Source organism: Myxine glutinosa, chromosome 12 (genome assembly GCF_964187855.1).
Source record: "Myxine glutinosa chromosome 12, kmMyxGlut1.1, whole genome shotgun sequence".
NCBI lineage: Eukaryota > Metazoa > Chordata > Myxini > Myxiniformes > Myxinidae > Myxine > Myxine glutinosa.
The window spans coordinates 47,572,766-47,596,004 of NC_136272.1; the positions used below are offsets into that span (position 1 = coordinate 47,572,766).

At 43.9% G+C, this 23,239-nt stretch overlaps 1 protein-coding gene across 1 annotated transcript; it reads right to left on the reverse strand.

The window, feature by feature from the left end:
• Positions 1 to 11,272: 11,272 nt before the first annotated feature.
• On the reverse strand, positions 11,273 to 20,147 carry LOC137437852 (microtubule-associated protein 1 light chain 3 gamma-like). The gene is made up of 4 exons (XM_068132528.2): positions 19,990 to 20,147; positions 19,767 to 19,822; positions 13,967 to 14,073; positions 11,273 to 11,737 (listed from the first exon to the last, which is right to left on the reverse strand). The coding sequence occupies exons 1-4, from the start codon at positions 20,075 to 20,077 to the stop codon at positions 11,557 to 11,559; spliced, it is 432 nt and encodes a 143-aa protein (XP_067988629.2). The 5' UTR covers positions 20,078 to 20,147; the 3' UTR covers positions 11,273 to 11,556.
• Between the last annotated feature and the right edge of the window lie 3,092 nt (positions 20,148 to 23,239).

Consider the following 23,239-nt stretch of genomic DNA (forward strand, 5'->3'; position numbering starts at 1 on the left):
CTCAAGCTGATGCTTCCACAGAATAGGGACAACGTCGGGTGTTCATGAATGAGGTTGACCTTCATAGTCTCCTTTAAAAACGTTCCCAACAGCGATCAGAATTAAAGGGCAGATATCCCATTACAAAATTCATTTTTGGTATGATAACAGACACTAACAGATATACTGCCCTTTAATTCTGATCGCTGTTGGGAACGTTTTTAAAGGAGACTATGAAGGTCAACCTTATTCATGAACACCTCACCTAGGGGCTATGAACTGCGAACGCATTACTTGTTAACAGACATTTAAAGTATCTTCCTTGATAGCTAAAGCAGAGATATTCAAATATTATTAATCAAATGCTCATGCAGGAACTTCTATCTGCACCCTATGCAGGACAAGGACACGAGGAGACCTCAGTGTACCATTAAATTAATTAAAAAGACATAGGGTAGTGAAAAAGTTCGACGACACGACATAGCAAAGGGAAGAGCAGGAGAAAGGGGAAACGCCAACAGCAGGGTGGAGTCGACGGAGACGGACAGATAAGGGATGCAGGTAACGAAGAGGGGTAGGGGAGAAAGCAAGGGGCGGACAAGATGGATACATAGGCAACGTTTTGGGAGGGGTGGGAGGTGGTTTATCGGGTGGAGAAAAGATCATGGTGTTGGATGCGGGATGAATTGAGATGGTGGCGAACAGCTGTCTTGAAGACCTGGGGGGAAGAATAATATTGAAGAGTGTGGAAGGTGGTATGAGAAAGAGAGGAATAAATGAGTGAAGGTAAGCATTGGTTCTGGATTTAAGCAATTTCACTAAGAGGAGGTTGCTGGTGGACCCCGTGGATCCTGAAGATATCTGGGGGAGAGGTGGGGACAAAGCACGGAGATGGCAGAGGGTGCAAGACCATAAATGAGGTGGAAGAAGACAAAGACCACCAACTGTTGACAATGGTGAAGTGATCGGCCTATAGACTAAGCTTCATTCCGAGAGATTCCAAATGATCTCGAAAGCCTTGGTTTCCATAGCGTCAAGCTCAGCAAGTTGTGAGGCAACTTCAAACATTTTCCCTTGCTAGTTACCATACACACGCGTAGCAAGAAGTGGGCTAAGCCATTGGTTCACTTTGTCTGCCTGTCTGTCTATCTGCAAACGTCAGTTTATGATCGAGGAACAACTTGATTTAAATTGAATGTTTTATTTTGAACAAGAATCGGAAAACGAATCTGTAGTTTAGTAGTACTTTGGCTCTGAATTTGTCCCGATCGCACATGTGCAGAGAGTAGTGCCATAATATTGTTATAGTTTTTAGAACTTTCACATCAAATTTAGTATTAAAATTCCTTATAAATAACCCCTGTGTACATTTCCCCCTTAATTGGCTGTTAATTGAAATGAGCACCTTAGCTAGTCCATGTACAAGCACGTAGCCAATCATAGAACCTCTCTATAGTTATTCCGTTATTCTGTGTTTCAGTTAAGGCCGTGTCCCATAGTCGATCTTATGCTGCACCAAATCAAATAAGATAGATCTCCCCTTTTCAATTGCCCAAAGCCTCCATTTCCAACTGCATTCGCCGCCATTCACTATGTGCTCCAGCTCGGAGAAGAAGGGCGTGGCCCACCCATCGTCATCAAAGGATGGAGCCAGAAACCCCTTACGACCAACCAAGAATGAGTGGGTATGGCTCAAGAGGGCGGGGTTATAAAACCCGTCACGGGAAGCCCCCACCACCAGATGAGCGAGGAGGCCAGATGAGAGAGAAGGGATTCGGCGGCAACAGATACGGCAGAGCAAAACGAGGATAAAGAGAGGAGTGATCCAGCCGAACCGAGAGAGAGAGACGGGAGGGGTGCTCGTATTGAGGCAACAGACCGAGACCCTCTAGGCCCTATTGCCGTTCGGTGAGACGCGAAGCTGTTTTGCCGGGTTTTTGCCCCGAGCCCGGAGCGTGAACCACGAGCGTGGACCTCAACGCCTGACCCATCTGCCGCGGACCTTCCTGCCGAACCATCCGCCTGGATTCTTCTCCCCCTGCCATCTTTACCATTGCCATCCCATCCTTTCGTGTAAGTGTGTTTGTTCTGTGCTGGGCGTTTGATAAGTTAAGCCTGTATAAGTTTGCCCTGTGTATCTGCTTCTTCCTCTTCCCTGTAAATTACTTCGTTCATTCTTCTTCTTTGGGTTTTTGGTGTAAATAATAATAAATCCTGTTATTTCTTACCTTTGGTTTCTTCTTCCTCATCCGATCGCTTTAGTGATTTCCCAATTGAGTTCCTGTGGTGCGATTTCGGCCAAAGCTCCGCAATCGGGTTAGTCTTTGTTAACGGCTCGAACTCCGGGTTGCTAAAACCGCTCGGCAACTAGTCCATCTAAAACCGTGGTTCGAGCAGGAGTCCCTTCCCTGCTTCACGGTCAGGAGTGGCACTCAAGGTCCTTGGGACTTTTCATTGACCAATTACCCTGGCTGCTCCCGACCGGAAGGAGCGTTGGGATTTCCAGGAATCACGTCGGTCAGTAACAGACAAGGGGGATTAAAACCACTCTTGATAAGGGGAAGGCCGACATCTGAGATCCGTAACAATATATTTACTCTGTCTGTCTGGCAGTCAAACAAAATTGAAAATCATTCCAAACAGGAAACCTGCTGTTTTTAAGGACGCCATAAAGGACGCAAGCAACAGACACGGAGAACTAATGTAACGTGTTTCATAGGGTGGTGTAATAGACACTGCATCAACGGGGGTATAACAAGGGTAAATTACGGTATTAATTAATGTCTTTACGACCTTTACAATCTTTATTTTATTTCAATTCAATCTTGTACTTGAACACGGTAGAACACAAATCGCCTTGTTACCACTTACAAAAATGTCCAGTTTTGCAGTACTTGGAAATATTAAACAAGGTGGTGTAGCGGCTACCGCTGGGTTTTCACAATCGCCTTGCACCTATCAAGGACGCGGAGCGATCACCATGCCGGGCTCGTCCAGGACGCCCGGGCAGGCCCGCGCTCAACTTGCCAGGCCTCGGTCGGGACGCCCGGGCATGCCCGGGCATGCCCGGGCAGGCTCGCCCTCAACTTGCCAGGCCGCAGCCAGGACGCTGGGCCACGCCCCCTCTCGCCTTTCCTGGGCAAACGCTCCGGGATAATATGTATATATATTGCTGCCCGATAAACGGGCTTTTCAGAGTGCCTGAGTGTTTGGTTTGAATAAAGCAACTCGGATGAATTCCAGCTTTTTGTCGCGTCCATTCTTCCGATCGACGTGGGAGCCCCAGCTCCTTCATTGGTGACCTACCGACATGGACACGGCAGTCGCCCTTAAACTGCCTACCTTCTGGGAGGCTCACGCGGTGGTTTGGTTCGCACAGGCGGATTCCCTGTTCGCCCTGCGAGGCATCACGGCCGACGACACCCGCTTCCACCATGTGGTAGCAGCGCTCGGTTCGGCCACCGCGGCCCGCGCCCTGAGCCTCCTCGAGAGCCCGCCAGCCGCTGACAAATACGGCGCGATTAAGAAGCTTCTCCTCGACGCTTTCGTCCCCCCAGCACTTCGCACAGCGGAGTATGTTTTTGTGCGTCACGACGCACATCGGGGACCACTCCGGCCGCCGTACGACGGGCCCTTCCGGGTGCTGCGACGGGACGACAAGTTGTTCGTCATTGACATCGGCGGCAGGTCGGACCGGATTGCGGTGGACCGCCTCAAGCCGGCGCACGTGGACGTCGACCACCCACCACGGGTGGCCCTTCCGCCGCGGCGAGGCCGCCCCCCGTCCACGGTGCCCCCCACTCGACCGCCCACCACCACACCGGACCCCCTCCCACGACCCGCCAGGGGTCGCTTCGGCCGGGTCATCAGGACCCCCCTCAAATTGACCCTGCCGGTGCAAGTCGATTCTGGGGGGACGTGTGTAGCGGCTACCGCTGGGTTTTCACAATCGCCTTGCACCTATCAAGGACGCGGAGCGATCACCATGCCGGGCTCGTCCAGGACGCCTGGGCAGGCTTGCCCTCAACTTGCCAGGCCGCAGCCAGGACGCTGGGCCACGCCCCCTCTCGCCTTTCCTGGGCAAACGCTCCGGGATAATATGTATATAGTGTATATTGCTGCCCGATAAACGGGCTTTTCAGAGTGCCTGAGTGTTTGGTTTGAATAAAGCAACTCGGATGAATTCCAGCTTTTTGTCGCGTCCATTCTTCCGATCGACGTGGGAGCCCCAGCTCCTTCAGTGGTGTGTAATAGTCAGGGAGGCAGTCTGCGCAAAATGTGTCGACCTCACAGGTCGGATGGAGGCAAATTCTTATTGGTCTAAAAATGGTGTGAAATATGTTGACTTTAAAAATCTACTTATTGGATTGGCTAATTTTTCTTGCCAAATCCTGCCAACAGCATCAAGTCGAGGAGGGTACGTAGCAAGAACTACCAAAAAGTATCAAAAAGCGCATCGAGGGGGAACATGCAAAAATCGCAAATCATAACGCAGCACCAGGATAATAAAAAATAACATAAAGTAACTACCGGTAGATAATATCTCCGACAGACATTCTTAAATATTAAAACAAGTCCAAAATGTAACATATCTCCTATGTATCGGAAGTAATCAAGGGTTAATTTCAGGTAATAAAGTGTAAATCCAACATTAAGAGAAAAACATCTTTATTTTATGCCAATACTAAAATTTGAGCAAAAAGTACTTCTTATGTCTATTTAAGTTTGAAATAAAACTTTTAAGAAACACCTTGCAAATACAAATGCAGCACATCCTGCCTGTGCACATATTGTCAGGGGGTAATGTTTTACATGTGATGCTTCGATTTGGACAACCTATGTAGCAACCCTGTGTAACTCCCGAAATATTGGCGATAGAACCACAAAACTTTGTAGAAAAAACCGTCATTAAAAAACCTTTCTTTTTAAAGGAAGAAAAATTTGCAAAATCCATTTATAGTCATTTTATGACATCATAATGACATCACATTATGGCATCAGCACACCTCTGTGTAGTCAGAAATTTGCTAACTCCCATGAAGAGATGCTTTTTATAAACATGCTTAGCTACTCTATTAACATTTCAAAATAAAACCAACACCTTCTGTTGTTCAATTTCGTGATTTCACTGATCGTCACGATCATCCGACTCTTCTCCGCTCAAATTTGAATCATACTCCACACTATCACCATTATCTGGTACATTTTCACATTTTTGGCATTTATACAAATCTGGGCACTTCAGATTCACTGAGAATCAACTGCATACTATTGTACTACGGTAGTGCACCTGGTTTTGCTGCAACCACACGGAATAATGTCCAGCACGGCATCAGGAGCAGCAGGTAAGCTCATCCCATAAAGGTGTGGCCTTGATCGATCGTCAAATGTCCACCCATGTCCTTCCTGATTGGATTGCAGATCACAACGGATTTCATGACCCCTTTCCAAATTCGTTGAGAGAGAGGAAGACAAATGATGAATTGCGAAAGATGATGGGAATAGAGCCTGTGATTGATGCTGTGAAGAGAAACACGTTGAGATGGTTTGGTCATGTGTTGAGGAAGGATGAAAGTGACTGGTTGAGAAGAATGATGGAAATGAATGTAGAAGGAAGTAGAGGATGGGGGAAGACCGAGAATGACTAAAGGTGGTGGTAGAAGAAATGCGGGCAAGGGGGTTAACAAGGAGAGATGCAGAAAATAGGGCAAAATGGAGAAGATTGTCATGGGGCCCGCAATGCTAACCCCTGCTCTAGCAGGGAAAATGGCCTTAAAATGTTTGTTGTTGTTGTTTCCAAATGCTAGTGCAAAGCATCCTTAGTTGGACGTAACTGGTGCGGCTCTGGCATCGACCCCTTCATTCAAAACTTCTTGTAGCGGACTTAGTTTACATATTTGCCCTTCATTCCTGTAGTTCAGACACAAAGGACTCCAGGACAGTCTCGATGCCCGGTGATAGGTTCGTATTCTCACCTAAGAAACACAAAACATCTTGATAGGTGGCATTTTCCCGAACTAGATCGAACGCTTTGGCTTTTCCTTTGCCGTGAAATGTAGTTGTGGTGTCATATCCAGTGACTGTATGTAATCCTGGAAGCGCCTGCCTCATTGCGTCAAGAAGCTCACATTCTGATGCATCAAACACTCACTTACCTCCACTTGTCGTCAGAACCAGACATTCGTGCCGAAACAATATGGATCTGGTAGTACATGGTTAGGACACATACATCAACACACTTCAGAAAAGCAAGGATATATGAACTTAGCACAAAGGAACATCTTTGTGTCTGCTTCTTCCTGATTCGAGCTAAGCTCTTCTAATGGCTTCTTTGTCATCAGACCATCCTGCACTGATATATATATATATTTTAACATTCCTCCTCAACTTTAAAGTATGGATTATTGCCTTGAAGATGACGACGGTGGCTATCATGAGTGGTCCGGTCTTTCAGTAGGAATCTGATGAGGCCAATTTTATTTTCAGCACTGGAAAGGAATATGTGGGTGGTCTTTCTGTCTTCTACTGACTCCTCTCCGGCCTTGCTCCCCCAGCTTTATCTGTGCTCTGTCCCCAAAATATTCCTGCAGGTCGCACAAGATCTGCCAAAAGCCCTCGTCTTGTGAAATTGCCAAAATCAAGACTCTCTGCTCACCATCACTCTTTCATTCCCCTTTTCTCCCACCTCTGGAACAAACTCCCTCACTCTCTTCAATCCCACTCCTCCCTCCAGGTCTTTAAAACAGCTGTTCACCACCATCTCTTATCTTCCCCCATCCAAAACCTTGATCTTTTCTACCCCTGTTAATTCACCCCAGATCCACTTTTTTGAAATACCGACTTCTTTCCTTGAAGTCCGAGCAGTGTCCATGTGTTTTATACCTTTCCCACCCCCCCCCCCCACCCTTCCAATGCTTCCCTCCCCCCAAGCCCTGTCCCTCCCACAGATCTCCTGATGTCCCTGTTCTCTACTGTTGTACCTGTGTGCTTCCCTCTCTCTCCCCATCTTGTCTCCCGCTCCCTTTATTGTATGTTTAATGTGTCCGTTTGTTTTTTTGATTGATTTTAGCTCCTACACGAGGCTCGATCTTGTATACAAAAAAAATGTAAAAAATTCTGAATTGCTTCGGTTTTAGCGGATCACGACACTCTGCTTTTATACGAATACATCCCATGCTTCCACGTGCTTCATGTTCCATCGATTTTTATAGAATTTGGGACATATCTATCTGTGAAAAAGAACCATCGTTATCCCTCGTTAACCCTCGTTATCTTTTGCAAGATGTGATCTGATATTTGGCCAAAGATGATGAACTCTGAAGGTAGCTGTTGTGGAATTACCAATCCGTCATACACGTGGACAGCATCGGATGGAACTGTGTCCACAGGCTTGATAAATTCCTCCACGCATTTAAACAGTTGCGACTTTGTCGTTTTGAGCAGGCCACCATCAGCAGTTGCAATTTCCCATGGGCTGCTCCCAGGGAATGTTGGAGCAGTTATTGGAGGCTCCCGAGCTCCCTACGAGCCTCCCTGATAAGAACCATGCGTGCAAACATGTCTCTGTCGGCCGACACAGTAACACTTATGTTATTAACTTGGCGTGTTTGTTTTGTAACTTCTGCAGAAAATGTTTTTAGCTTGTTCTTCTTCAAAATGCTGCAGAAAGGCACTTTGTTTGACTCAATCCGATCTGCCAGAAACCTCTTCAGGCACGTTTCACCGACTTAATTAAATCTGTTTGAACAAGTTCATTTGCTACGACACCTGTCAATAAACTCGAGATCGGAAACAGATGAGTAATATGAGTGAGGTAGTCGGCAGATAATTTTTGCTGAGTAATATATGAGTAATACTTGAACGACCCTCGGTAGAGAGCACACCTCCACCTGGCTGAACAGTTTATGTTGCATATCCCACTGATAGACCGGATCTGGATTCGGACCTGAACTAAAATCTAAACGGCTTGTTCTTGTCACCAAACCAACTCATCCACCAAGTTTAGTGATAACTCGTTCATAACTTTTTTTTATATCATGTTATATATCGCTTTTCGCCCGATCTCTCAATGTTGAAAAATCACTTAAAAAATTAAATAATAATCGTATCCGAATCCATATTCAGATCCTCACCAAAATTGAACCAATTTGTCCTTGTCACACACCCAACATGTCTGCCAAGTTTCGTCCAGATATGTCCCCAACTTTTTGAGACATCGTGCTGTGCATCGTTTTTGGCCCTATCCCCCAATGGTGAAGAATCACTTAAAAATTCTACTAGCCGGATCCGGATCCGGATCTTCACCAAAATCTAATCATTTCTTCCTTGTCACATACGCCACATCTCCGCCAAATTTCGCCCGAATCCGTCCACAACCTTTTGAGATATTTTGTTCACAGACAGACAAACAAACAGACAGGGGTGAAAACATAACCTCCATCCACCTTTGGCGGAGGTAACGAGTTCATAAACTGCTTCTTAGGACAATAGAAAACAGTTCCTGATAAATATATTACTTGCAAAATCGAAGATTTTAAAAGTGTATTGGTCGGTTGTGTTTGTGGTTCTGTCTGTCTGTCTGTCTGTCTGTCACCGGCCTACAGGTCACAATTCTAAACTGATCGTCACGAAACTTCACCAAGTTGTATAGGTCGTCCCAATTGAGAAGTCTATTGATTTTGGGGTCAAAAGGCCAAAAGGTCAACATAGGCCAAAGGTCACCAACTTTGCCAAATTTCTAAAATCCTCAATTTTCATCTGATTGACTTAAAATTTGACGAGGACTTGCATATTTGGTCACTGAATTCAACCACCAAGTATTTTTGAGGTCAAAATAGGCCAAAAGGTCAACATAGGCCAAATTTCTAAAATCCTCAATTTTCATCCAATTGACTTGAAATTTGACGAGGACTTGCATATCTGGTCACTGAATTCAACCACCAAGTATTTTTGAGGTCAAAATAGGCCAAAAGGTCAACATAGGCCAAATTTCTAAAATCCTCAATTTTCATCCGATTGACTTAAAATTTGACGAGGACTTGCATATCTGGTCACTGAATTCAACCACCAAGTATTTTTGAGGTCAAAATAGGCCAAAAGGTCAACATAGGCCAAATTTCTAAAATCCTCAATTTTCATCCGATTGACTTGAAATTTGAAGATGACTTGCATATCTGGTCACTGAATTTAACCACAAATTCTATTTTGGGTAAAAAATAGGCCGAATTTCTAAAATCACTAATTTTCATTTGATTGACTTGAAATTCTAAGAGGATTTACATATATGGCCACTGAATTCAACCACCAACTATTTTTGAGGTCAACATAGGCCAAAAGGTCAATATAGGCCAAGTTTTTAAAATCCTCAATATTCATTCGATTGACTTGAAAATTGAACAGCATTTGCACATTGAGTCACTAAATAGGGAAACTAACTATTTTTGAGGTCAAAAGGTCAAAGGTCAACTCAAGTCTTCCAAAATCATCATTTTTCATCTGAAAAATCGTCAATTTTCTTCCTATTGACCCGAGCTTTGATCAAGATTGTCAATTTTAATCTTGATTAAATGGACAATTTGCTGTATGAATGGAATTTTTTTTCTTGGGGGTGGGGGTGGATTTTGCAAGTATCATGCTCCGCATGATGTCTTCTTGTTTATTTATTGCTTGTACTACCAGTTCAAGTAAAGATTCCATTCCAATGTCCATTGAAGACAGGTGCATACTATTTTACCATGCCGTAAAATATACAATCTCAAATACTTGTTCTGGTCAGTAAATTGTGTGCTCTGCAAATTATAATTTCATAAAAACAATGGTTTATTGACCAGATTAACTTTTTCCTTATTTCTCGTAAGTAAAACAAGAGCGATAATCGATTTGCAATACATGTCACCTACCAAAGTCCAAAAAGGGCATAACTCAAAAATTGATGAAATGCTCTGAAACTCAAACTTATTCTGTAACTTATAATAAAGCCATGTACCAAGTTTCAGTTAAATATGTTAGAGGGTATAGAAAAAAAGTCTGAAGAAAAACCACAGGTGTGACGGACGAACGGACAGGCAGACAAAGCAAACCTATAGTCTCCTCTGATTAAGCCGGTGGGGGACCAATGAACAATATAAATTATATACGCCACTAAAATCAAAACATAGCAGCTTAATTGCTGAAGAAGAACAGGTTCTGGAGATTATTCATTTTCTGGGGTGGACAAGAAAATTGATGATGTCCAACAACGTGATTTGAACTACCAGCAACTTCAGTTACTTGGTCAACATAGTTAGCATTTGCTGCCTCGTCATGCATAGTTGAATGCAAGGAACCACCCTGACTACAAAACACCATCGATGCTAAACTTCCGCAGTTTTTTTTTTGTACGACCTTTAAAATCATTATTTTATTTCAATTGAATTGTATATTTGAACACTATGTGGGGTAAGGTGTTTTATGAACTCTAGTTATATGTGCACTACTTTGAAAAAAAGAAAACCTTCGTTATTTCTTGTACTGTTGAGTACCTCATTCACAGAACTTTAAATTTCCCACAAGAGCAACTAGAATGTCATTCGGGAGAGCGCAAACCTCCACCAGGCTGAACAGTTTATGTTTTGTATCCCACTGATAGACCGGATCTGGATTCTCACCTGAACCAAAATCGAATCGGTTTGTTCTCGTCACCAAACCAACTCATATACCTAGTTTTGTCATAACTCGTCCATAACTTTTTGACATATCCTGATATGTATGTATCACTTTTCGCCTGATCTCTCAATGGTGAAGAATCACTTAAAAAAATTAAATAATAATCGTATCAGAATCCTTATTCAGATCTTCTCCAAAATAGAACTTCGTCCACATCTTAGTCAACTTCATTTCATCGTCCACAACTTTTTGAGATATCTTGTTCACAGACAGACTGAGAGGGGTGAAAACATAACCGCCATCCACCTTCGGTAGCAGAGGTAAATATGGCATTTTGAATCTGGGAAGCCAGTTCAGGAATCGTTCTCAGACGGGAATGGCAAACAGGACAACCCAAGCATCAATTATTACTCAAAGACCTTTCTCTAGAAATGTGCAGGTCATGGATAATTGGTCTCGAGAGACAGCACAAAACAGCTCTGATATCAACTTGGGAGGGAGAAGGGTCTAATCAAGGAAATGATAATCCCTTCGCCACCACCAACATTCCTTTACAATCAAACACTGCCTGCGCAGCTCCCCCACATTTCTTTTTTCACTACATTTTCCCGAAACAAGCACTTCATCTCAAGGACAATTTCACTTCGGCTGCTTCTAATAAATCTTTATTTCACTTTAAAAGGCATTTGGAAATACTTTCAGTCAACTGTCATTCACCGTGCAACAATAAAAACAAGACATAACACACACTTGCAAACACGCAAACACCATGACACAAACTGTGGTGTCTCCAGCAGAAGTGAAAACAAGCAAGCTTGGGTGGGGTGGGAAGTAAACGGAGAGTCCGCGGACTGTGACCAGCACATGGGTATTGGAATGATGGGACCAGCCCAGGACGTCCTGCTGAGATCATCGCAGGGCCGAAGGAGTCCCTCATTCAGTCGCACGTCCCACAGAGCCAAACATCTCTTGGGACGCGTACGTCACATACAGGAAACCATCCTCGTCCTGGTGCTCTGCGTAAAGCTCAGCCATGCTGGATGACATGCTGGCCAGGCTGCGCCTGTTCACCATCAGGTAAAACGCTTGTGTGGGTCGCAAGGACATACGATTGCTGCACACATACCAGGAATACAGGCACACGCTCACCACCAATTGGAGTACAAGAGTACAACTTCTCCAATAAAAACATGCAAAGATTCAACGTTGCGGCGGATTGGTACATCATGCTGCAGAATGGAAGTGCATCGGTGTAACGTCTCCAACATGTACACCGCGCAACATACAATAAACCACATCAGGAAAACATTTACAAAAGAGCAACATTAAAGTGGGTGGTATCAACCAATTAAAAAAGGGAGCAAAGGGATTGAGGTCCCCAATGTTTCAAGGTAGAATCCCACATCCATCTTGCATTCGATTCCCTTCACCATCTAGCTTATCCCTGCTATCTCAGCACCCTTTACACTCACCCCTGGCAGGTTTCACGTTCATTAGTTAGTTAGTTAGTTAGTTAGCACATCCAAATTCATTTGCTCCATTTGTCTGTCTGTCTGTTTGTTTGTCACCGGCCTACAGGTCACAATTCTAAACCGATCGTCACAAAACTTCACCAAGTGGTCTAGGTCGTCCCAATTAAGAAGCCTATTGATTTTGAGGTCAAAGGTCAAAGGTCATATGGAGGTCAAATTTCTAAAATCACCATTTTAAATCCGTTTGACTTGAAAATAGAACAGCATTTGTGTATTGCCTCACTGAATTGGGAAACCACCTATTTATGAGGTCAAAAGGTCAAAGGTCAACTCAAGGTCAAACTTCTAAAATCATCATTTTTCATCTGAAAAATCGTCACTTTCCATCCTGTTGACCCGAGCTTTGATCAAGATCGTAAATTTTAATCTTCATGAAATGGACAATTTGCTGTATCAATGGAAAACTCTTTTGGGGGGGGGGGGGGGGAGGCGGATTTTGCAAGTATCATGCTACGCATGATGTCTTCTTGTTTGTTTGTTTGTCCGGGCAATATCTCAGCCATCCTTTGAGTTGGAAGCTGATATTTGGACATGACAGTGACCAAGTAATTTGGCTATAAAGGGTATTTTTAGTTATTGATTAATCGATTAATTATTTATTTGTGTTTAATTTTTTATTTAGTTTGCAAAAAGTTACAGCTTTAGATGAAATACTGGTGGTGTAGGTATGATATTAGTTAGCCAATTGATTAAGAAATTAATTATTTTACGATTAATATTTACTTATTTTAATTACGCAATGAATCATTCAATTATCGTACATCTCTCCTTCCCAATACCTTCTCTATGTGCTGCACGCCGGCATCACCGGGGACCAAAGGCACGCCGGCAATGCCGCTCGCTGCAGGATATGTTATTTATCTATTTGCGGTGTACTTTGAATGCATCTGTACCTGTTACCTTCGCCAGAGGATATTTTCACCATAGGTTCACCTCCACATGTATAATTTTTCTGAATGATAATTATGACGTCATCAGTCACGTGGTACGGCGGCAACTTGGAAAAAACCGAAAAAATTTGCTCCTCTATATCTCCAAAAGCGCTGCATACAAAAATTGACATGGCTTATTGCAAAGAACTTTCCCTGTGGAATAACATATGTTAATGATGATGTCATTGGTGCCATCATAATTTGTGATTATGACATCATAATTTGACAAGTACAAAACGTCATCCGACCAAGATGAAATTTCTTGATCATCATCTAGGCTCTAGGGATAAATTGGGAAGAAAAAAATGATGACGTAATTTGTCACGTGGCCACCATATTAATTTTAATACAAAAGCCTTAAAAAAACACTGAAAACACGTTCTGGCGAAGGCGATTGTTCTTTCTAGTTTTATATAGGGACAGGAGTACAGGAACTTATCGACGCCACAGCCCCAAATTGCACCTTAAAAATGGGATGTGTAGATTTTAATTTCAATAACTATAAATAAATAAATAAATTTCAGTAGCAGTGATGGTAAATAAGCCCCCACCCAGGTGGAGGCTAGTAAACTAGAGATTTAACAGTCTCAGAAACGCGAATGTTTATGGTGGGTCAACAGGAGCATCAGCACTTGGATGCAGAGTAAACCGCCATAAAGAGGTAATTCTGTTGGAAATGTTACCATGTACTGTTATACTCAAGTTTGAAACTAGGAGTATGATAAGGTCAAGTGGCGTTGAGTGAACAATGGTTCACTCAAATTATCAGGTTTCAAAGGATTTGAAAGCAAATTGAATCGGCATCACAAAATAAATAAAGGAAATCTTCATACTCTGAATCCCTTCAACAACTGCCCATGCCCCACCCCAAATGCATACCGAATAATAGTCACAAACTGGCTCATGGTGAGTTCCTGAGGAACCAGGAACTTGGTTTTATCCAAGAGGGGAAGATCCCGTTCTTTTCCAAACCGTTCCACAATGACCTGTTTGGGAACACATACACACACCGAAGATCTTGTAGGGTAGGGTAGAGTTTTCACAAGTTACACGCACAAGGATACAATGTAGCTCATCAGCATTCAACGCGGTTATAGTAGCCAAGTCAGGCAGTCACTATCTTAAACCGAACGGTCACTACAGATAAATTAAGTCAATGACATGTCAAAGCAGCTGAGAGACTCCATGAATCTTTATTGCATCTGGTACTAAACCAGGGAGATGGAGGAAGAGAAAGGAAGAGAAGAAAGGGAAACAAGAAGACGTCATGCAGAGCACGATACTTGCAAAACCCACCCCCTGTACCCCTCCGAAAAAGGTTGCCATTGATCCATCAAATTGTCCGTTTAATCAAGATTAAAATTGACGATCTTGATCAAAGCTCGGGTCAATAGGATGAAAAGTGATGATTTTTCAGATAAAAAATGATGATTTTAGAAGTTTGACCTTGGGTTGACCTTTGACCTTAAAATAGTTGGTTTCCCAATTCAGTGAGGCAATATACAAATGCTGTTCAATTTTCAAGGCAATCGGATAAAAAATGGCGATTTTAGAAATTTGACCTCCAGATAACCTTTGACCTCAAAATCAATAGGCTTTGCACTTGGAAAGACCTCTACAACTTGGTGAAGTTTCGTGACGATCGGTTTAGAATTGTGACCTGTAGGCCAGTGACAAACAAACAGACAAAACAAGAGGACGGCATGCGGAGCAAGATACTTGCAAAATCTGCCCTCCCTCCCCCAAGAAAAAAAAATCCATTGATACAGGAAATTGTCCATTTCATCAAGATTAAAATTGGCAATCTTGATCAAAGCTCAGGTCAATAGGAAGAAAAGTGACGATTTTTCAGATGAAAAATGATGATTTTGGAAGGTTGACCTTGAGTTGACCTTTTGACCTCAAAAAGTTATTTTCCCTATTTAGTGACTCAATGTGCAAATGCTGTTCAATTTTCAAGTCAATTGGATGAAAATTGATGATTTTAGAAATTGGGCCTATGTTGACCTTTTGGCTTATGTTGACCTCAAAAATACTTGGTGGTTGAATTCAGTGACCAGACATGCAAGTCCTCTTCAAATTTCAAGTCAATCAGATGAAAATTGAGGATTTTAGAAATTTGGCAAATTTGGTGACCTTTGGCCTATGTTGACCTTTTGACCTTTTGACCCCAAAAACAATAGGCTTCTTGCTTAGACCAACTCTACCATTTGGTGAAGTTTCATGATGATCGGTTTAGAATTGTGACCTGTAGGCCGGTGACAAACAAACAAACAGACAAGCAGACAGACAGACAAACAGGCAGAACCACAAACGCAACCACAAACGCAAACCAATATTCTTGAAAAATCTTCGATTTTGCAAGTAACAAACAGACAGAACAAGAAGACGTCATGCAGAGCACGATACTTGCAAATTCCCCCCCCCCCCCCAAAGGTTTCCATTAATACAGCAAATTGTTCATTTCATCAAGATTTAAATTGACGATCTTGATCAAAGCTCGGGTCAACAGGATGAAAAATGATGATTTTAGAAGTTTGACCTTGAGTTGACCTTCTGATTATTTTGACCTCAAAAATAGTATTTTTCCCAATTTAGTGACTCGATATGCAAATGCTGTTCAATTTTCAAGTCAATCGGTTGAAAATTGATGTCTTTTCAAATGAAAATTGATTTTGAAAGTTTGACCTTGAGTTGACCTTTGGACCTCAAATAGTTAATTTCCCAATTTAATGACTCAATATACAAATGCTATTCAATTTTTAAGTCAATCGGATTTAAAATGGCGATTTAAAATTTTTGACCTCCAGATGACCTTTGACCTCAAACTCAATAGGCTTCTCAATTGGGACGACCTATACAGCTTGGTAAAGTTTCGTGATTAGTTTATAATTGTGACCTGTAGGCCGGTGACAGACAGAATAACAAACGCAACGGACCAATATACTTGAAAAGTCTTCGATTTTGGAAGTAACAAACAAGAAATATGTCGATACTGGCGAAATCCCTAAAATAAGTTGTTGGCCTATGATGACCTCGAAAATAATTGGTGGTTGAATTCAGTGACCTGCTATGCAAATCCTCTTAAAATTTCAAGTCACGCGGATGAAAATTGAGGATTTTAGAAATTTGACAAAGTAGGTGACCTTTGGCCTATGTTTAACCATTGACCTTTTGACCCCCAAAACAATAGGAATCTTGCTTATGACCAACTCTACCATTTGGTGATGTTTCGTGAAGATTGGTTGAAAAGTGTCACCTTATGCGACTGACATACAGACAGACAATAACGCACAAGACCAACCAATATACTTGAAAAATCTTAGATTTTACAAGTAATAAAACGGAAGAAAAAAAGAAAGAGAAAGGAGAAAGGGAGGAAGCAGTGAGGAAGGAAGAGGAGCGGGAGGAAGCAGAGAGGAAAGAAGGAGAGAGGGAGGAGGCAGAGAAGAAAGCAGGAGAGAGGGAGGAAGCAGAGAGGAAAGCAGGAGAGAGGGAGGATGTGAGGAAGGAAGGAGGAAGGAGAGAGGAAGGAGGGAGAGACGGAGGAGGGGAGGGAGGCAAGAGGAGTCCATGTGCGGTGGATGAAGAGGGACGGAGGGGGGGGGGGGAGGGAGAAGGATGGACGAAGAGGGACGGAGGGGGGAGAGGGAGAAAGATGGACGGAGAGGACAGGGGGAAGGAGAGGACAGGGGGAAGGAGAGGACAGGGGGAAGGAGAGGACAGGGGGGAAGGAGAGGACAGGGGGGAAGGAGAGGACAGGGGGGAAGGAGAGGACAGGGGGGAAGGAGAGGACAGGGGGGAAGGAGAGGAGAGGAGAGGGGGAAGGAGAGGAGGGAGACGGGAGAGGCAGGAGAAGAGAGAAACAGAGAGGAAGGAGAGTGAGGACAAAAGGAGGAAGAGTTGAGAGAAAGGATGGGGGTGAAGAGGTGAGGATAGAGCTCGTGTTGTGCTGCACGTTCTCATCAGTAGATAACGTTACGATGAGCGTGGGGAGGCAATAATAAGTTATGTGTCATACATTTACTCGACCTGCGCGTTTACTCCACTGAAAAGGGATCGCAAAGTCTTATTTTATCAACAATCACATTCCGTGAATCACTTAAACGGGAACACACACGGCACACCAGTTCAACCCCTCAACATTTCAACTGATCTCACCAACTCCCTTGACATCCCCACTACGAAACACCACCACATTACCCATTCCCTCGACACCCCCACTACCAAAACCCACCACACTACCCAATTATTCGACATCCCCACCACCAAAAACCACCACACGACTCAATCCCTTTGACACCCTTACCACCAAAAACCACCTCGCCACCCAAACCCTCGACCTCGCCACAAGCAAAACCCACCACACTACCCATTCCCACGACCTCCCCACTACCAAAACCCACCACACTACCCAATCCCACGACCTCCCCACTACCAAAACCCACCACACTACCCATTCCCACGACCTCCCCACTACCAAAACCCACCACACTACCCAATCCCACGACCTCCCCACTACCAAAACCCACCACACTACCCAATCCCACGACCTCCCCACTACCAAAACCCACCACACTACCCAATCCTTCGACATCCCCACGACCAAAACCCACCACACTACCCATTCCCACGACCTCCCCACTACCAAAACCCACCACACTACCCAATCCCACGACCTCCCCATGACCAAAACCCACCACACTACCCATTCCCACGACCTCCCCACTACCAAAACCCACCACACTACCCAATCCCACGACCTCCCCACTACCAAAACCCACCACACTACCCAATCCCACGACCTCCCCACTACCAAAACCCACCACACTACCCATTCCCACGACCTCCCCACTACCAAAACCCACCACACTACCCATTCCCTCGACCTCGCCACTACCAAAACCCACCACACTACCCATTCCCACGACCTCCCCACTACCAAAACCCACCACACTACCCAATCCCACGACCTCCCCACTACCAAAACCCACCACACTACCCAATCCCACGACCTCCCCACTACCAAAACCCACCACACTACCCATTCCCACGACCTCCCCACTACCAAAACCCACCACACTACCCATTCCCTCGACCTCGCCACTACCAAAACCCACCACACTACCCATTCCCACGACCTCCCCACTACCAAAATCACCACACTACCCAATCCCTCGACCTCGCCACAACCAAAAATCCACCATGTTACCCAATCCCTTTGACACACCCACTACCAAAAACTACCACACGACTCAATCGCTTTGACACACCCACCACCAAAAACCACCACACTACTCAATCCCTTTGACACACCCACCACCAAAAACCACCACACTACTCAATCCCTTTGACACACCCACCACCAAAAACCACCACACTACTCAATCCCTTTGACACACCCACTACCAAAAACCACCACACTACTCAATCCCTTTGACACACCCACTACCAAAAACCACCACACTACTCAATCCCTTTGACACACCCACCACCAAAAACCACCACACTACTCAATCCCTTTGACACACCCACTACCAAAAACCACCACACTACTCAATCCCTTTGACACACCCACCACCAAAAACCACCACACTACTCAATCCCTTTGACACACCCACCACCAAAAACCACCAAGTTACCCAATCCCTCGACCTCTCCACTACCAAATCAATCGACATCCCCACTACCAAAACCCACCACACTACTCAATCCCTTTGACACACCCACTACCAAAAACCACCACACTACTCAATCCCTTTGACACACCCACTACCAAAAACCACCACACTACTCAATCCCTTTGACACACCCACCACCAAAAACCACCACACTACTCAATCCCTTTGACACACCCACTACCAAAAACCACCACACTACTCAATCCCTTTGACACACCCACCACCAAAAACCACCACACTACTCAATCCCTTTGACACACCCACCACCAAAAACCACCAAGTTACCCAATCCCTCGACCTCTCCACTACCAAATCAATCGACATCCCCACTACCAAAACCCACCACACTACTCAATCCCTTTGACACACCCACTACCAAAACCCACCACACTACTCAATCCCTTTGACACACCCACCACCAAAAACCACCACACTACTCAATCCCTTTGACACACCCACTACCAAAAACCACCACACTACTCAATCCCTTTGACACACCCACTACCAAAAACCACCACACTACTCAATCCCTTTGACACACCCACCACCAAAAACCACCACACTACTCAATCCCTTTGACACACCCACCACCAAAAACCACCACACTACTCAATCCCTTTGACACACCCACCACCAAAAACCACCAAGTTACCCAATCCCTCGACCTCTCCACTACCAAATCAATCGACATCCCCACTACCAAAACCCACCACACTACTCAATCCCTTTGACACCCCCCTACCAAAAACCACCACTCTACCCGATCCCTCGACCTCCCCACTACAAAAAAGCACTACACTACCCTTGCTGAGTCCTTTAGTTGTTTCTGCAAACAAAACCATGATACAGCGGAACGAGCAAACACACACCCACCACACTACCAAATCTAGTAATGACTGGTGTAAAATAGACATTCCCCTTACTATGAAAAAGTTTTAAAAGTAACTTTTGAACCTTTAGTGCGGAGTTTTAATAACGGCAAAGTGTGGATAACTTACCGGTATTTTGTTTGGGAACTTGGACCTGATTCCAGCAACCTCCTGCTTCCTTACAGCTGGAATTGCAAACGAGATCGGAGAGGGGAGTGAGGAGAGTGAGGAGAGTGAGGGGAGTGAGGGGTTCATATTCAGAGGGACATGACATGAGGACATCAGAACTTCAGTGGAGAAAAAGTCCGTCGGATTAACCCCTTCACGCCCGGCCAGAACGCCATCCTCTCACCGAGACTCTTCCGCTGCTTGAAGGGTTTATTGAAAGTGTGTCCGATGTCCATGGGAGCCATACCGATGGAGCACACACCGTACGACATGCACTCGCATGCACACTGCGCACACCACACGCGCACACCACACGCGTGCGCCTCCGAATCCTCAGATCGGGCGAAGGGAGAATGAGCGTCACGTGACCACCGCCGACCCCCTCCTGATTTAAACTCCTCCAGCCCTACCTCCGCCTCCTGATTGGTGGAGATAACGTTGTCAGCGATGCTGGATTGAAAATTTTTTAACAATTTTTTTTAAACAACACAATTTTAAACCAATCTTCACGAAACTTCGCCAAATGGTAGAGTTCGTGGTCCGACAAAATCCTATATATTTTAGAGGTCAAAAGGTCAACAGGCCAAGGGTCAACCACTTTTTTCAAAATGCTTCTAAAATCCTCTATTTTTATCCGATTGACTTGAAATTTGAATATAATTTACCTATCAGCTAACGGAATTCAAACACCAACTATTTTGGAGATCAACATAATTCAAAATGTCAACATAGGCCTAAGGTTAATAACCTATTCAAATTTCTAAAATCCTCAATTTTCTTCCGATGTACTTGAAATTTGATAGGATTTTCATGTCAGGTCCCTGAATTCAACCACCAATTATTTGTGAGGTCAAAAGTATGCTCTACTGAGTCCTATTCTACTTTGTTCTCTTTTGCCAAGTGTCGTTCTATAAGTGATTTTTCATTTGTTTGTGGACAGGATATCTCAAAAAGTTGTGGACGGATTCGGACGAAACTTTGTGGACAGGTTAGGTGTGTGACAAGGCCGAATCGATTCGATTTCGGTGAAGATCCGGATCTGATAATTTTTTGAGTGATTTTTCACCATTGATTGATCAGGCTAAAACCGATATCTCAAAAATATTTAAAATCTCAAAATATCTTTGATATCTCAAAAAGTTAAGGACCGATTTGGACAAAACTTGGTGGATGAGTTGTGTAGGTGACAAGAACAAGCTGATTTGATGTTGGTTCAGGTCCGAATCCGACCTACAGTCCTGGCCAAAAATATTGTCACCCTTGCACTTTTTTCAAATAACTCACAATTTTATCTAAAAATAAGTTGAAATTGACAAAAGTATTTGGTCTCCACAATTCTTTATTTCACTGTTAATATTACAGAACCTTCGTTTTTGATTCAGAACTTAATATATCCGTTGAAATCAGAAAATAAAAAGAAATGGCATTGACAAAATTATTGACACCCGAGACTTAATATTTGGTAGCACAGACTTTGGACAAAATAACTACAGCCAAGCGCTTCCTATAGCCATGAATGAGCTTCCTCCACCTCTCTACTGGCAGTTTGGCCCACTCTTCTTGTGCAAACTGCTCCAGTTCTCCCAGATTTGAAAGGTTCCTTCTCCCAACTTCTGTTTTCAGATCTCCTCGCAGGTGTTCAATGGGATTTAGATCTGGACTCATTGCTGGCCACTTCGGAACTGTCCAGTGTTTTGTCTTGAACCATTCCTGGGTGCTTTTTGAAGTGTTTGGGATCATTGTCCTGCTGCGATACCCATGACCTTCGACGGAGACTCAGCTTTCTGACACTGGGTTTAACATTGCGCTCCAAAATGCCTTGATAATCTCCTGATTTCATGATGCCATGCACACATTCAAGACACCCAGTGCCAGAGGCAGCACAACAACCCCAAACATCACTGAACATCCTCCATGGTTGACTGTAGGGAAGGTGTTCTTTTCTTTGAAGGCTTCATTTTGTTTTCTGCAAACATGGAGATGATGTGCTTTGCCAATTAGCTCTAATTTGGTCTCATCTGTTCACAGCACATTCTCCCAAAAGGATTTGGCTTGTTCAGGTGTGTTTTGACAAACTCCAGTCTGGCTTTCTTAGCAGTGGGGTCCAACTGTGTCTCCTACCATAGAACCCCCTTTCATTGAGTTGGCGACGGATGGTGTGAGTTGAAACTGTCGTACCTTGTGTCTGAAGGTCAGGTTGATTCTGTTTGGCAGTTGATCGAGGTTCTTTCTCAACAATTCGAACAATCCTTCGCTGCAATCTTCGATCAAGTTTTCTCTTGCGGCCACGTTCAGGGAGGTTGACTACAGTGCCATGGGCCTTAAACTTCCTGAAAACATTGAGTATGGTGGACACAGGAACATCCAGGTCTCTGGGGATGGACTTGTAGCCTTGAGATTGTCCATGCTTGGCTACAATCTTGTGTCTGACCTCCTCAGACAATTCTCTGTTTTTCTTTCTTTTCTCCATGCTCATTGTGGTACACGCAGTGGCACAAAACAGCAGAATGACTCCTTTTCTCTATTCAAACTGGTTGAATGAGTGATTTTTATATTGCAGGCACCTGCAACTCACCACAGGTGAGTTCAATTCCAAAGTAGAGGAGAATCATCTGCTTGAAATCTAATTATTTCTAACAATTTCTAATATGTGCCAATAATATTGTCCGGGCCATTTTAGGATTTCTGTGTGGAATAAGATAAGATTTTGTAATTATTTCAGCTTTTTTTGTTTTGTTCCACTGCACACCAAAGAAATACATATGTGGATACAAAAATATTTTTTTACTTCAACATTTTTCTGGAAGAAATTGTGCATTCTTTGAAAAAAGCTCAAGGGTGCCAATATTTTTGGCCACGACTGTATCAGTGGATACAAAATGTAAATTGTTCATCTTGATTATACTGTGTTGTTAATCCATGATTGATACTTGTTTAATTTACACTCAATTCCTAAATGTTTAAGGGTAAGGTCACATGGGGGTCTGAAAAAATATGGCCATCATTCGATCGCAGGCAGGACCAAGTTTGCCAAGGGCAAGCCGCAGGCGATCGCCAGGGGTAAGCTTGGGGAGGCCTACCCTTTGTGATCACAGATATCTGGTTGTTGAGTGCGATCAGCGACTTGCTTGGTGTTTGATTGTACAGATGGTTTGCAACAATCTCCTATTGGAACATTCACTGCACAAGCCAATGCTGATCCATGACGTTCCACATAGCCATAGGAGACCCATAATGTTTACCAAGTCTCTCCTTCAAGCTAGTTGAGCGGTAGTGATGTCCACTTCTGACTCCGAGTTCAGTAAGCTGTTGCTGGTACATTCCTCGTGGAGCAGACATTACAATACCTTGCGACTTCTGAAATAACAGTTGAAACTAGAACGGCACTCAGTAGAGAGCACACCTCCGCATGGTTGGCCATATCACTCAATAGT